This window comes from Nicotiana tomentosiformis, chromosome 6 (genome assembly GCF_000390325.3).
Source record: "Nicotiana tomentosiformis chromosome 6, ASM39032v3, whole genome shotgun sequence".
In the NCBI taxonomy this organism is placed as follows: domain Eukaryota; kingdom Viridiplantae; phylum Streptophyta; class Magnoliopsida; order Solanales; family Solanaceae; genus Nicotiana; species Nicotiana tomentosiformis.
In genome coordinates, this window is record NC_090817.1 from 11,315,379 (window position 1) to 11,328,486 (window position 13,108).

A 13,108-nucleotide genomic window follows, 5' to 3' on the forward strand; every position below is an offset into this window, starting at 1 on the left:
TCACTGTAAATTTATATTGTACATAAATTTCATACTATCGGGTATAAAAAGGAAAACTAGTTTTCTCCTTTGTACATATATATATAAGACAAAGTGTAAATTGAATATATTACAAGACTTGAGTTATTAACACACCTTAAAACAGCAAAATAAGTTACCAAATTCAAGTTACAAGATTATGGTCTTAATATCCAAGCTTCCAAATAACATCCATAAGTGTGATATATATATCGTATAAAAGTCCCAAAATTATACAAAATCATGGTGCATATGCAAATATGATCTCCATAAGTGCTCCCAAAAAGACCACTTCATAAGGTCGTCTTCAAATTTCATCCCATACATTACCTACGATAGAAAACAACTATCGCTAAGCATAAAATTTAGTGGCGTATAAACTTTGGGCTTGGAGCCATTAACTTCTCCAATTCCCATTTTCAGTCATAGGTAGCTCAAATGAAACATAATTTGAAACAAGTGAACAAATATATCAAAAGTATCAAATATCAACCCTTGAAGTGTTTCCAAATATCAATAATAATGTTCAAGATTCAAGAGTTGAGAAAGCGTATACTAGCAATCCAAGAAAGCTTGTCAAATATCTATTTTTCGCCCAATATATACGTCATGCCATCACACTAAGCAAAATCAGATATCAATATGGACCGAAACCCCCAAATCAAGTAGGGTCAAAATTCAATAGTCAAGAGAATCAAGAACCATATTAAAAATGACTTCCTAGTTCATACTTAACACGGGCAAGTTCCATAATTTAAGACGAACTACAAATCCAAAGTCAAGATGGCAAAAGATCCAAATCAAGAGGCATGCCAAGATGAGTGACAAAGTCACTGCCACAAGAAGGACAAAGTCCCAACAAGAATACAAAATAATCAAATAATCCGTACGAGTGGGCGATTTAGCAAATATCTTACAATACTTGATGTAACACGAATACAATGCTATTAATTGAATACAAGAAAAATAAAATATCAGGTTTCAAAATATTTCAGCAAGTAAAAAGAGTACAAAGTTTATACACAAACCATGGTGTTTTACCACAAAATAGTTCAACCACAACTTGAGGACGTTCGAATCGTCTACTCCCTAGACAAACCAAATCCGTCCACTTCCTCAAACACTTGCCCTTAGATTTTACAAGAATATATATACCTTAAATATATAATAAAATATCTATATAAGTTCAGTGATTTAACATGTCAAACTAAACATGATATTGGTGAAAATTACCCAAAATATTTGAAACATAAATTCTGGACAGTATCACTATCTCATGTTGTGACTCAGATTTGAAGATGAAAAAGGACAAACTAGACTATATGGTCTTCTTTACAGTTGTAGATATGTGTCTTAACGTTTCAGAACATCTTGAATAACCTCCATATCAATTTTGTACAAAAAGTTATGCTAAACTTACTAACAGTAGTACAGGGAGGGTTTGTAAAACAGAAAATCTGGGCAGCACCTGCCATGTACTTCATCACCTATTTTCGGGGAAATAAAAAATAAACCACGTTTTGGTTCCTTCATAAGAATTATAGATCTATGAAATAGATTTGCATAAAGTCTTAGATCACTTAAAATGGAGCTCTATACAAAAAGATATAAAGAAAACACTAATAGCTCTCTAGTGTAAAAACGGGTTTAGTAACTTACCACAAAAGAGAGGAGCAACTTGAGTTTCACCAAGAACGAATTTTGCTGGTTGGTTTAGTGAAAATTTATGGTGGTTTTCATGAAATTTTCAGGTGATAAGAAGGAGAGATGGTAGAGATTTTCTTTTTTTTTCCTTGAAAGAATGAAAATGGGGAGTTTATGGAAGACTAAGTCATTCAAAGTTATCTTGAAAATTTTTGGATAAATATGAAATAAAAATGGTTGCCCAACTACTAAATATCCTTAGATAAATACAAAAGGGTGGCAGCCCAAAAACTCAATTATAATGTATTTAACAATGATTCATCAAAATAATATTAAGTGGTACACATAGCAACACCATGGAATTTCTTTGTCAATATTAACACAACCTGGAGTAAGAAATTTTCATGTATTGGCAATTTCACGTTTAGAAAGTGCGAAGTAAAAATATTCCTCATTATAAAGATGTTCAATCAAAAATACAAATATTAGTAAAAATTTGGGGTGTTACAGATATACATATAAATGTTTTAAAATATTTTTAAAGCTTAAATTTATAATCTTTATGCATGTACATTGCATCGTAATTTGTGCTATTACAAGATTCAAAAGTAAAATATTGAAAGATATACATACCACATTTTAAAAGAGAAATTTTCTTATACTTTCTAATAAATGAAATCATCCTGTAATCTAAAGTTTAAGTAAGATAGAAGCATATAAAAGACAATAAATTATATTTGAAAATTTTTTTGGAGCGAACTCACGACAACTTTTACGAAGGAGAATGCTGGTTCGTTTCTTTGATATACTTGGAAGTCTTATACAATATTTTCTTAAAAATAGTTCTTAATATGTGTTTTTGAAAATATGCAATTATGTTGTACATAAAAGATAAGTAAGACTCAATTATGTAAAGAATTAATTAATTAATTTTGACATTTAGAGCAAGGCATAAAAATCTATAAGGAAATAAAGAAGATATGTTTGGAGGCTAGCACCCTTGTGTTTATTTTGGATAATTTTGAGAGGTGAAAAATGTTCAACAACTTTATTTTTAGTTTTATTTAGAATTAGACTCTGATTTAGACTATATTTATATTTTATACACAGTTAATCGCTTGAAATACCATATAAGCCCAACAACTCAAGATTAAGAAATTTAGATTGACTTACAAATTTAATAAGTTCTATTATTAGTTGACTTCAAATTTCTAAGTATTAGGTAAAGTTCTACAAACTACTACCACTTTATTCAACTTGAACTTTTTTTAGAAAATTAATTTACTATTTTAATGTAAAGTATAAACACATTCCCACAAGATATTGTGAAATGAGGTACTTCCCACAAAATTTTGGCTTTTGTTCTTTCTTTCTTGAAGCATTTACAATATTGATGAAGAACCGTTAGTTTTATCTTTTTAAACCTTTTTTGTTTTCAAATTGAGAAGTAAAAGTAGCACGGCTCTGCCCGTTGGAATAAACTTAAGAAATTCAAAATAAGAAAAGTCATTATGTTAAATACGAAAATAATTTGTATAGTTTCTTACATAATTCAAATAATAAAATAATTTGTATAAGTAAAATTTTATTTAATTTTAAATTCTTAAATATTAGAAGTTTTTATGTAGTTCAAATAAGAGAATATTTAATAATTAAAAGTTTTAGTTGATTTCTAAGTTTTTAATATTAGAAAAATAATAATATTATGATTTTTTCCAATGAAAATCTGTTTTTAAAGGATAATGTGTATTATGACAGCATTCATTTACAAGGAAAATACTCTTTTTATAAAAAATTCAAATTGCTATGAAAAACTTGAAAGAAGCAATTTTTCATAAGCAATGTCATGCGCGCATCATACAATGAAATAAGAATTTTATTTATTAATTGAAAAAGGTCGTAGAATTTAAGAAACCTCATAAAATTTAGGAGAGTAAAAGTGAAACATTCATAGTTGAATTCAAAAATCAACATATTATCTCATTTTAAACTGAAAAAATTAATTGTAAAAGATTGATGGCAATTATCATTATATCCAACATGGAATGTAACTTTATGCTAATATATTTATTGTTTAAAATCAAATTTAGTCTAAAAATGATTAATTAACTCTAGTGGCGAAAAACAAATACTAAAAGTTTGAAGAACCAAATTCTCTCACTGCATATTCCTATCGTATTTAGTAAAGTAGAGCCCTCTTTTAATTAATTTCAAGGTTAAATATCTATAGAAAACTTTAAAAGAAGCAATATTATCACTACATTCCTAGCGCATGCCATAAAGTTTCCATAAATTGATATAATAATGGGATTTTCCTTTGTCACAAATTAATGTGATTTTCTTTGTTATGTTTGTTACAAATTTATTATATTACATAGCTCAAATAAGGAAGATTTAATATAAAAAATTTAGTTGATTTTGAAATCCTAAGTATTAGGGAAATAATAAATATCTATATTCCTAAATATTAGGAAAATAATTAAAAGACTATTTTGTCTAGTATGAAATCAATTTATCAAGGGTAAAAAAAAAGCGAACGATATTTCGCTAAGGGCCTTCGTGCTTTTAATATAATATAGATAGATGAATGTTTAGATGAACTACACCTCTTGAATTACATCCCTCCTTGCATGCATTTGTTGATTCACTTCCCTCGACAATGAGAATTTAGAGTATATTGTATGGCATATATAGTGATCGAGGAATAGACGAGTATAAAGAAGGGATGGACAATCATTTATTTGATCTTGATTTGATGTATATGTTATGATGACTTCGTATAAAGGAGGATTGGGGGTACGACATATAAGAAGAGCAGTAGTGGAAATTCTCCCGTTCCCTGGTCAAAGACTTGGTTGGATGCGGTATCTACTCCACGACGAGCGGTACGTTCCCTGGTCTACCCCTCTTTTCGTACCGCCTTTCAAAGGTTTTCCAACTACCAATTGGAAATTCAATCTGACTTCTAAAACGGTTTCAGGAGCAGTCGTGTGATTTTCTCAGAGATCGCCGTGAGTTCTTTGCCAAATTATATACAGACAATGCTCTTAAACACAAGTGATAGTAGGAGTAAACATGTTCCGCAGAGTGGCAAAGACTTCTGTACTACAAGATCTTAGCAGCAATTCATTCTTTTGCCTTCCAAGATTTTTAACTCACACCAGAATGGAAAGAACTCTTGTTACAATACATAAAACTTTATTCTGGTGAACCAGTTAACATGATATCAGTCCCATCAATAAAGTTTGTAATGTTTCTAACAAATAAGAACCAAATCCATTGGACAAAAAAGTTAAAATTGCATCTTATCTCAAACAGTTGCAAACAAACTCACAAGCTCATACATGATCCATTCATACAGTGGATGGTTCTGCTCTGCGACGTTTTGTCCAACTATCTCAATAGCCTAACTGACAAGCTGAGTGTACACATATAGCATACATAAAAATTGAACTGCTATACCTCCTAGCAGCAACTTGGCCAATGTCCATTATGCAAGTAGACCAAAGTCCCATAATAGGTGCAGAATTACTCGGTATAACACCAAATCGTTGAACTAATGTTGCTGTCTAAATATATGCAGTTACTATCCGGTTAACATTTGCATCATTTCCTGTGGCAAAAATGTTTTCAGATAATCAGATCACTGTTCAACCATAATGCAAGCACATGAGCTTGAAGAACTGCAAATACTTGCAATTATACCCAAGCCGGGAGCAAAGAGAACCTCAAGGAAATGCTACGTTGCGTTAGGTGAAGAACACGAGGAAAAGCTCTCGTGTTGCATCTTTCTTCAATATCCTATTGATTTGGATCATATTCTTGAAATCCACTCTTGAATCTCTCGACCATTTTAATTTCTTCTTCTTTGCTATCCTTACAATTTCTCCAATCAGCTCTATCTGCCACATTTAGCAAGCCTGCCAAAACCTGTGACACATTCATGCAAAACACAGCAAATTACAGTTGTTAAAACATATTTTGCATAAAGTGGAAGCAAACTAAGCGTCAACTGTCAAAAAATTTAACTACATGATACATTATTAGATAAGGGGATGATTGCACGATCAACCTAGGTAAAATTTATATGGAAGTGCATTCTGCCAGATATATATATATAAACATTTCAGTTACATGCTTTTACATCCTATTCCCCCCCCCCCCGCTCCCTTGGTGACTCGAAACTCCAACCTCATTGGTCGAGGTGGAGGGCCAATTCTCCTCCTCTTTACACTAGGCTATCCTCCCTTGTCAGGTATATACAAACATCTTACCTCACGACCAAATTGAACTGGGAATTTCTCATTCTCCTCCACAACATGTGACAAAATACCACCTCCAGGAACTTCAACATAAAATAAGCTGCAACTTCTGTCAAACTGGGTCCGCAACGCTTGTCTTCCTTCTGCAGTAAAAAGAAAACACCACATGAATGTCATCTCTAAACTGAACTGTTCTCACCCTCCCACACGAGACAAACTATGACTTTGTAAATCCATGAGAGTTTCGTCCATAACCATGCTAACCCACATTTCCAATTAACAGAGAACAGAGGAGAAAAGGATACAATGGGAAAAACAGAAGTTTAGAATTTTGAGCATCTGCAGTGATGATGCATTAAAGGACAACGAAGAATAGCCAAGGCTGAGGCATGAATACAGAGTTGAGCTGCTGTTTTCCACTGTTCTAATGTCTCTACCTTTACCAGTTTTCTTTTTTTGATCAAGTCCTTTACCAGTTTTCTTCTATTATCTGGTTGGGGAATGGGGCAGGGATTCTGACTCCATGGCCTTGTGCAATACAGAAGTCATTAACCATACCCTTAATTATGGTAAATTTGAATCCCAATTTTTCAGCAGCCAAGTTAAAAATATCTTGAACCAAAGATGCCCTGGACGAGGGAATAGGAACAACCTACAAGATACACAAAGAGTGGAGATTAAGATAAATGGAAAATAAGTGGTAATAAAGATGAAGGAATAATGGACAAACGAACTGTGAAATGAGAATAACAATTACATAATTGTGCATCATTCATCAATGTTAAAAAAGGAGATTGAGCCATTAAGGCAAGGCAGCTGCAATTTGCCCCAATGTGTAAAATTAAACACATACTTCTAAAAGGTGTAAGTTAAGGCATGTCTATGTTTTTTAAGGCTCTGCCTCTTTGGGTGTCTTTGATGTAAGCCTCACATGACGAGTGTCAGCCACATGATCCTTGACTGAGTCTTTCTTCTTAACCACCAGTTGGGTAAATCGTACTCAAGCTTTAATCAGTTTCCACAAACAGAGCATTTTCTCTCTTTTTTTCCTTTTCAAACCAATAAGTATTTAATTCAAACAAAAGAGCACAAAGAAAGTGCATGAATATGTACAATCTTTTGCAAAATGTGAAAAGCAAGGGCCTGTTCCATTGTCATGTAGCCTTTAAGGTTTGAATGGGGTTTAATTTCCCGTGCAGATTTTAAGCTTTCTGGTAATTTGCTTACATTTTTCATTCAATTTGATCTCTCACTCGTACTTCAAAATATAAATACTAATTCCAGTTAGGTAATGTTTGTGCCTCATGGTGTATGCCTCTCTGCGAGTGATGAACACCGACAGCTCTTTCACAAAGAACTGAATATTGAGAGAAAACGATCAAGCAATGGCACTCTATGGAAGGTTTTCTAATCAAACCCAGTACTCAGGAAAGGTTTTGTGTTTACTCAGAGTTCCTAAAGCCGTAGATCTCAAATAGAACAATACATGTACGAGCTGCAACGCAACACCTTTTTCTGTCAGTACAAGCTACTGCAACACCTTATGCCCACTGAAATATGCTTGGAAAACTGCGGTACTTGATACATAAAGAAAACAAGAATTCAAGTTTGTCTGAAATATTGGTTAAACTGCTACCATATCCTATGAAAGTAGACAACAAAAAGCAAATAAATTAAAATTAAGTTATGCTAATAAACAAACTTTTAGCGACAGTTTCAAAGATGGTAATACAGACATATCTTATTTTTTAAATAATCAGTAACACAGGGATACATCATCACAATACATTATTTGCAAATTTTTCCACACCTGAAGATTGGCATGAATTCCTCGTTTAAATGCCCACTCGAAAAAAATTGCTTCCTTCCCTTGCCTTTTGAAGTAAGCTCTGAAGCTGTTTTGAAGATGTTCCAATTCCTTTTCACATTCTTGTGAAAGAGATAACGTATTGGGCATATGTTCAATGGGCATAATCAGTGCATGATCTGGTAATAAAGGTCCTTTAGCAAGTGCACAGTAGTAATATTCTCCAACACTAGTGATGAGATGTGACTCAACATTCGGACTTGACAAACAAAACCAACATTCTCTTGACCTGAAAAACAGCGAAAGAAATAGGAAGTATTTATGAAGGCACAGAAACTGACAACAGCAAAGTCATCACGAAAAAACAAGTAGTAGTTCGATAAATATCCACCTGTGAGAGCTTGCTGCACCAGTAGCTGATCTGCCACCTTCTTCCTGCAAACTATGCTTGAAGTTGCAATTGGGACCTCTTTCACATTTTCCCTTGTTGAGAAAGTCAAAACACACACCTCTTGAGTACTGCTGCATAGCTTCTTCATCATGCCTAAAGTGGCACTTCTCTCTTGGACAAGAGCCAGAAGAGACGAATTTAAAGCAGAGTCTGTCACCATTACCATCTCCATGTTTCTGCCTTTTCTGAGATACATCATATCTCCAATACTGTGACTCAGACGTACTATCACCGGGCCTCTTCGTTGCTCCATCGGGTGGGACTGCTTTGTCAACATTGGTATATGGAGATGAAGTAGTGTTTGGTGGCTTTGCCCTAAGCTCAGGTTTCGACATAGTTGATGCCGGAGTGGGGGATATTGCATGAATAAATTTCTGCGAAGTATTCATGCATAAAATGAGGATTCAAAATGATACAAAAGGGATGAGGTAGACCTAAAATCATACGGAGAGAAGTTTTCTTTAAAGACCCATAATCTCTTGGAATGAATGCAGACTTAGCTATAAGCTAAGAACACAACACAATAGAAGCAGAGGAAACATTTGCACAATATCAACTAGTTGAGATTAAGGTTTTAGTTGTCATTGTTACAGTGATATCAAGTCCAGCATTTGACAGCAGAAGCCTCTCAGTTTGTCAAAGACTTGTCTGCCCATTGAAGGATAAGTGTAAAATTCTAGGAAACTTCTAGTTTTTGAGATCTATTACTTACCTCAATTAATTTCTGATAATGACATTTGAAAAATTGCAAACTACATAAGAATTTTAAATCTTAAGAGTTTTACTATAGCATTTTGAGAATATGCACATAATCAACATGTTTGACCCTAAACGTTAAACTGTGTTGCAAAGGAATGAGAGAGAGAGAGAGAGAGAGAGAGAGAGTATCTGTGTGTTAAAGGGTGACACAGCCACTGAAACTAGAGAAATAATAATGTTTGGTAAAACATTCTCAATATATAATAGAACTGCTTAGGAAGCAGAGATAAGTTTCAGAAGTAGGAAATTTAAATCAAATATCAAAGGTTGTAATACCTGTTTATCTTTGTTTCCAACAGGAGCTAAGCCCAGAAAGCGAGTTACGTGTAGAGCATCAACATTAGCATATGGTTGACGATCAAAGTATACACCCATAGTTCCTGCAACATGATACCTACCAGCGGTACAATTTATAGATTTATAGGGCAACAAAGTATAGATCTAAATGAAAAGTACTGGTTCATTCAAACGAAGAAAGAACTAGAAAGCAACAGAAAAAATATTGTTTACCACCACTCAAGACATGCACACAGGATAGTGGCTGTTATAGCATTCACATTAACAGAACATTGTGAATTCTCCAACAACGAGGAAATAAATCTTAAGAAATTTTACTTATTTTTTTCAAATTGACATTCAGTAAGCTGACTGCCAAATGCTAATCCCAACAGCTTAATTTTACTTTAGGTGAAGCCTAAGTAAATCAACGATAAACACATCCACTGTGAAAAAAACTCTTGGAAAAGATTTGCTAGTTCAAGCCAGAAATTACGAAGGTCATGACACATATCACCTCAAATTAACTATGTACTGCCATCCCAGCCTAGGTCTGGATGAAGCTTGCACTATTAATGGATAAGGAAAATAAGCAGAATCTCATAAAAGAGGAAGTGGCAGCCTATAGTACATACATACAATTGATTTTGTAGCACACAATACTTTTTAATGAGAAATGCCACATAGCTATTGGTTCCAGATTTTAAAGATTCAAATTTTCTTCTCTAGAGGTAGTGAAGAAAAGTTGAAACGAAACTCATGAACAAAGAACTTGATTGCCCACGAACAATATATTCAATAAGCGAACTGCACTTTGTAAAAATATGATCACTTACCGAGGCTTAATCTCAGCTACTAATTCTGACACTGTGGGATCACTATCAGATGAATCAGAAATTTCTGAAGGAATATTTGATGTCACTCCATTCGTGACTCCACTGGGCCATTCATTAGTGTTGTTGATTAAGGAAATCAAAGACATTGTATGGAGTGGTCAGATGCAGAAAAAGAGGGTGATCAATATAAAAACAAAGGATATGTAAGAAATATGTCAACTGTTCCCGGATCCTCCGCTAAAGCCCTCAAAGCATCAACATCGTCTTGACTGTATGTTCCAAACTGAGCTCCAGTTGGAGATCGCCTACCAGATAAGTATGCCACAGATAACCCTAATCATGAGTACAGTATAAATCAGATATCACATCAAACACAAAGTCCAAAAGCATTTTTCAGTCATACACCAGGGACCAAGAAAACAGTAATTCGATAAGAGACATGATATGAAATCCTAACTTCTTTAGTCTCTCTAATTCACGATAGAGACATCAGATATAAGCATAGACACTTGCTCTTTGGTGAGATTCTAATCTCACAATTGGAGGAATATTCCAAATTAACAGAAAAACAGGTAGTTATCATGGACTGGATGCAGTTTTCAAAAAAAAAAAAGGAAAAAAGAAATAGTAACAACAATTACATTAGCCACTTGGTCAATCAACTAAGCCTCAATCCTTAATCAATGGGGAAAAAATACACTTCTTCACGAAATTATGATGAATTGCTCAATGTTTATATGTGCTCACAACAAGATTTCCTTTTGGATATGCTATATTGTACAATGCTTTGACGTGCTCATAACAAGCTTCAACTTTCAACTTCCAAATCTTTGGCGTCATCATCTCACACAGTATAACATGGAAATGTTGCAAGTTTCCACCATCTTTAAGTCAATACAACATCGGGTTAACAATTTAGCAGAATATGTTAAAAGGGAACATTCCATACAATTTCAGATCCACATATTCCCTCCGGACCGATGCTCTTGATCTGGACGTGACTACCTAAGGCTAGGGGCGGATGCATTATTCATTTAACAGAACCCAATATTTTTTTACATGCATTATAGATATACATGTCATGGTAATCACAATATGTCAATAAATATTAAGTTCTAAACTCATAATTACATAAGTACAATAAGTTCGGTAGTGAGAACATAAAAGTTGAATCCATCAAATTTAAATACTAAACCCACCTCTGGTCCATAAAATTAGTGTGCTTTCGAGTTACTACTAATTAAGGTTCTTACCATGAAGCTCAAATTTTCCACTGCTTTTCAACCAAAACAAATTCTCACATACCCTAAAACCCTCCATCTTAAACCCTTGATTATTCGGGTCCTTTAATACTTCTGACAATATTTTCGGGGACCCGACGCCATAGTCCCCGATGAAATAGGTCGGTATAGGAACACTGGAGCGGCCTTCAATGTATCCATTGAATTCCTCAAGCCCTTCAATTGAATCCGGGAAAAATTGGCCCACGCAGAATAGAGCATCAAATGGACCAGCTGATTTGTTCACCTGAAAGAGTTCAAGTTCAGCTATACAGTAAGCAGTTGATTTTTAAATCCAAAATTTAGAGTTAGTGAGCTATGAACGAGTATGTATATATATATATATATATATATATATATATATATAGTTCGAGTCGAAACTAATGAGAGTAGAGAAGAAGAAAAACCGAAGAAACGCGCTTGAATAGCTGATTGAGACGGCCGAGTACGTCACCACAGAGGAGAATTTTGAGAGGAGCCATGACTGAGTTTGCTTGTCAGAGCTGAGAGAAAACGAGAACGAGAATATGCAAGTACTGGGCCAAATGTAAGTGCACAAATAGCCATTTTTGGCTGACTCTATTTTAAGAATAACCAAAAGATACAACTTTTTAATAATTGAGCCTCTTTAGATCATCGGGGTTTGATGTTTCAAACTTCAAAGTTCAAACCGTAGTTATATTGTAGTTTCAGTTGAATTTAGACTATGGCTAATCCTAATTACAGACTCGAACATCTTAAGTTCTGGTTTGATAATTCAAACTTCAAAACTTTCGATAAAAAGTTAGGTTATAGCAGTTCAAAATTTCATACCTGAAGGTTTAAATAAGAAACAAAAATAGCAAGAGTAGCTTAAAATTTATTCAAAATGACTGCAATTTGAATAATTTTTTAAAAAATGACTACAGTTTAAATAGAGGTGCAAATGGTGGCTACCAAATGTAAGAAGTAGCCTGGTGCAAATCTATATAGAATATAATCTATATCTATATTCTATATAGAATATGAGAAGCAAAAGAACTATATTAAGATAAATGTCATAACCATAAAAAGCCAAGTGGCATTGTTAAGACAAAATAAATTACATTTTTAACTATTTTTTTTAATTTTGAATTTTAAATTTTGAATTAATTGGTTACTCTACTTGAATTAACAAATATAGATATCTTAATTGTCTATAAAAAACGAAAATATAAAAATTAAACTACTAATTCACATTGGGGAGTAGTTTGAAGTTTTAAAATTATTTTAAAATAAAAAATAAAAAATACAAACTACCAATTCAAATGTGGGAGAAGTAAATAATTATATGATGCCAAGTGGCATAACCATAAGACGACAAGGGTAGATTTTTAGGACAAAGCTCCGACAAAGTTAGATTTTTAAAACTATTTTAAATTAAAATCAAAATTAAAAAAATAAAAAAAATCCAATTCAAACCTATCTACCTATATTGAATAGGAGAAGCAAAAGCATTATATTAATACAACTGTCATAACCAGAAAAAGGCAAGTGACATTGTTAATGCAAAATAAACTACTTTATAATAAATAAAAAATTGAAATTGAAATTTTGATTTAATTAGTTACTCTACTTTAATTAATAAACATAGATATCTTATAATTATCTATAAGAACAAAAATATAAAAAAAATAAACTACTCATTCAAATTGGGGAGTAGTTTCAAGTTGGAGTATTAAAATTATTTTTAAAATAAAAATAACAAAAATAAAAAATTACCAATTCAAAATTGGGGAGTAATTTCTTCTTAATAT

At 33.0% G+C, this 13,108-nt stretch overlaps 1 protein-coding gene across 5 annotated transcripts; it reads right to left on the minus strand.

The window, feature by feature from the left end:
- Nucleotides 1-4,828: 4,828 nt before the first annotated feature.
- LOC104103849 (zinc finger CCCH domain-containing protein 64) lies at nucleotides 4,829-11,893 on the minus strand. Of its 5 annotated transcripts, none has more exons than XR_011408351.1 (11): nucleotides 11,741-11,893; nucleotides 11,307-11,580; nucleotides 10,262-10,386; nucleotides 10,054-10,175; nucleotides 9,218-9,335; nucleotides 8,123-8,556; nucleotides 7,735-8,020; nucleotides 6,483-6,576; nucleotides 5,937-6,067; nucleotides 5,390-5,592; nucleotides 4,829-5,275 (listed from the first exon to the last, which is right to left on the minus strand). XR_011408351.1 is itself a non-coding variant. In XM_070177107.1 (10 exons), exons 1-10 carry the CDS (start codon nucleotides 11,813-11,815, stop codon nucleotides 5,464-5,466), a joined length of 1,788 nt encoding a protein of 595 aa, XP_070033208.1. In that variant the 5' UTR covers nucleotides 11,816-11,893; the 3' UTR covers nucleotides 4,829-5,463. The 5 variants fall into 5 exon arrangements, 2 of the variants coding, with proteins under 2 accessions (XP_070033208.1, XP_070033209.1); XR_011408350.1 differs by having other exon boundaries at nucleotides 5,368-5,592; XR_011408349.1 differs by having other exon boundaries at nucleotides 5,356-5,592.
- Nucleotides 11,894-13,108: the final 1,215 nt, after the last annotated feature.

Coding starts and splice junctions, on each gene's coding strand:
- LOC104103849 (XM_070177107.1), bottom strand. CDS start 11,815: ATGGCTCCTCTCAAAATTCTCCTCTGTGGTGACGTACTCGGCCGTCTC. Junction 11,581..11,740: donor TATTCAAGCGCGTTTCTTCG/GTTTTTCTTCTT, acceptor GAACTCTTTCAG/GTGAACAAATCAGCTGGTCC. Junction 5,593..5,936: donor CAGTTCAATTTGGTCGTGAG/GTAAGATGTTTG, acceptor AATGTGTCACAG/GTTTTGGCAGGCTTGCTAAA.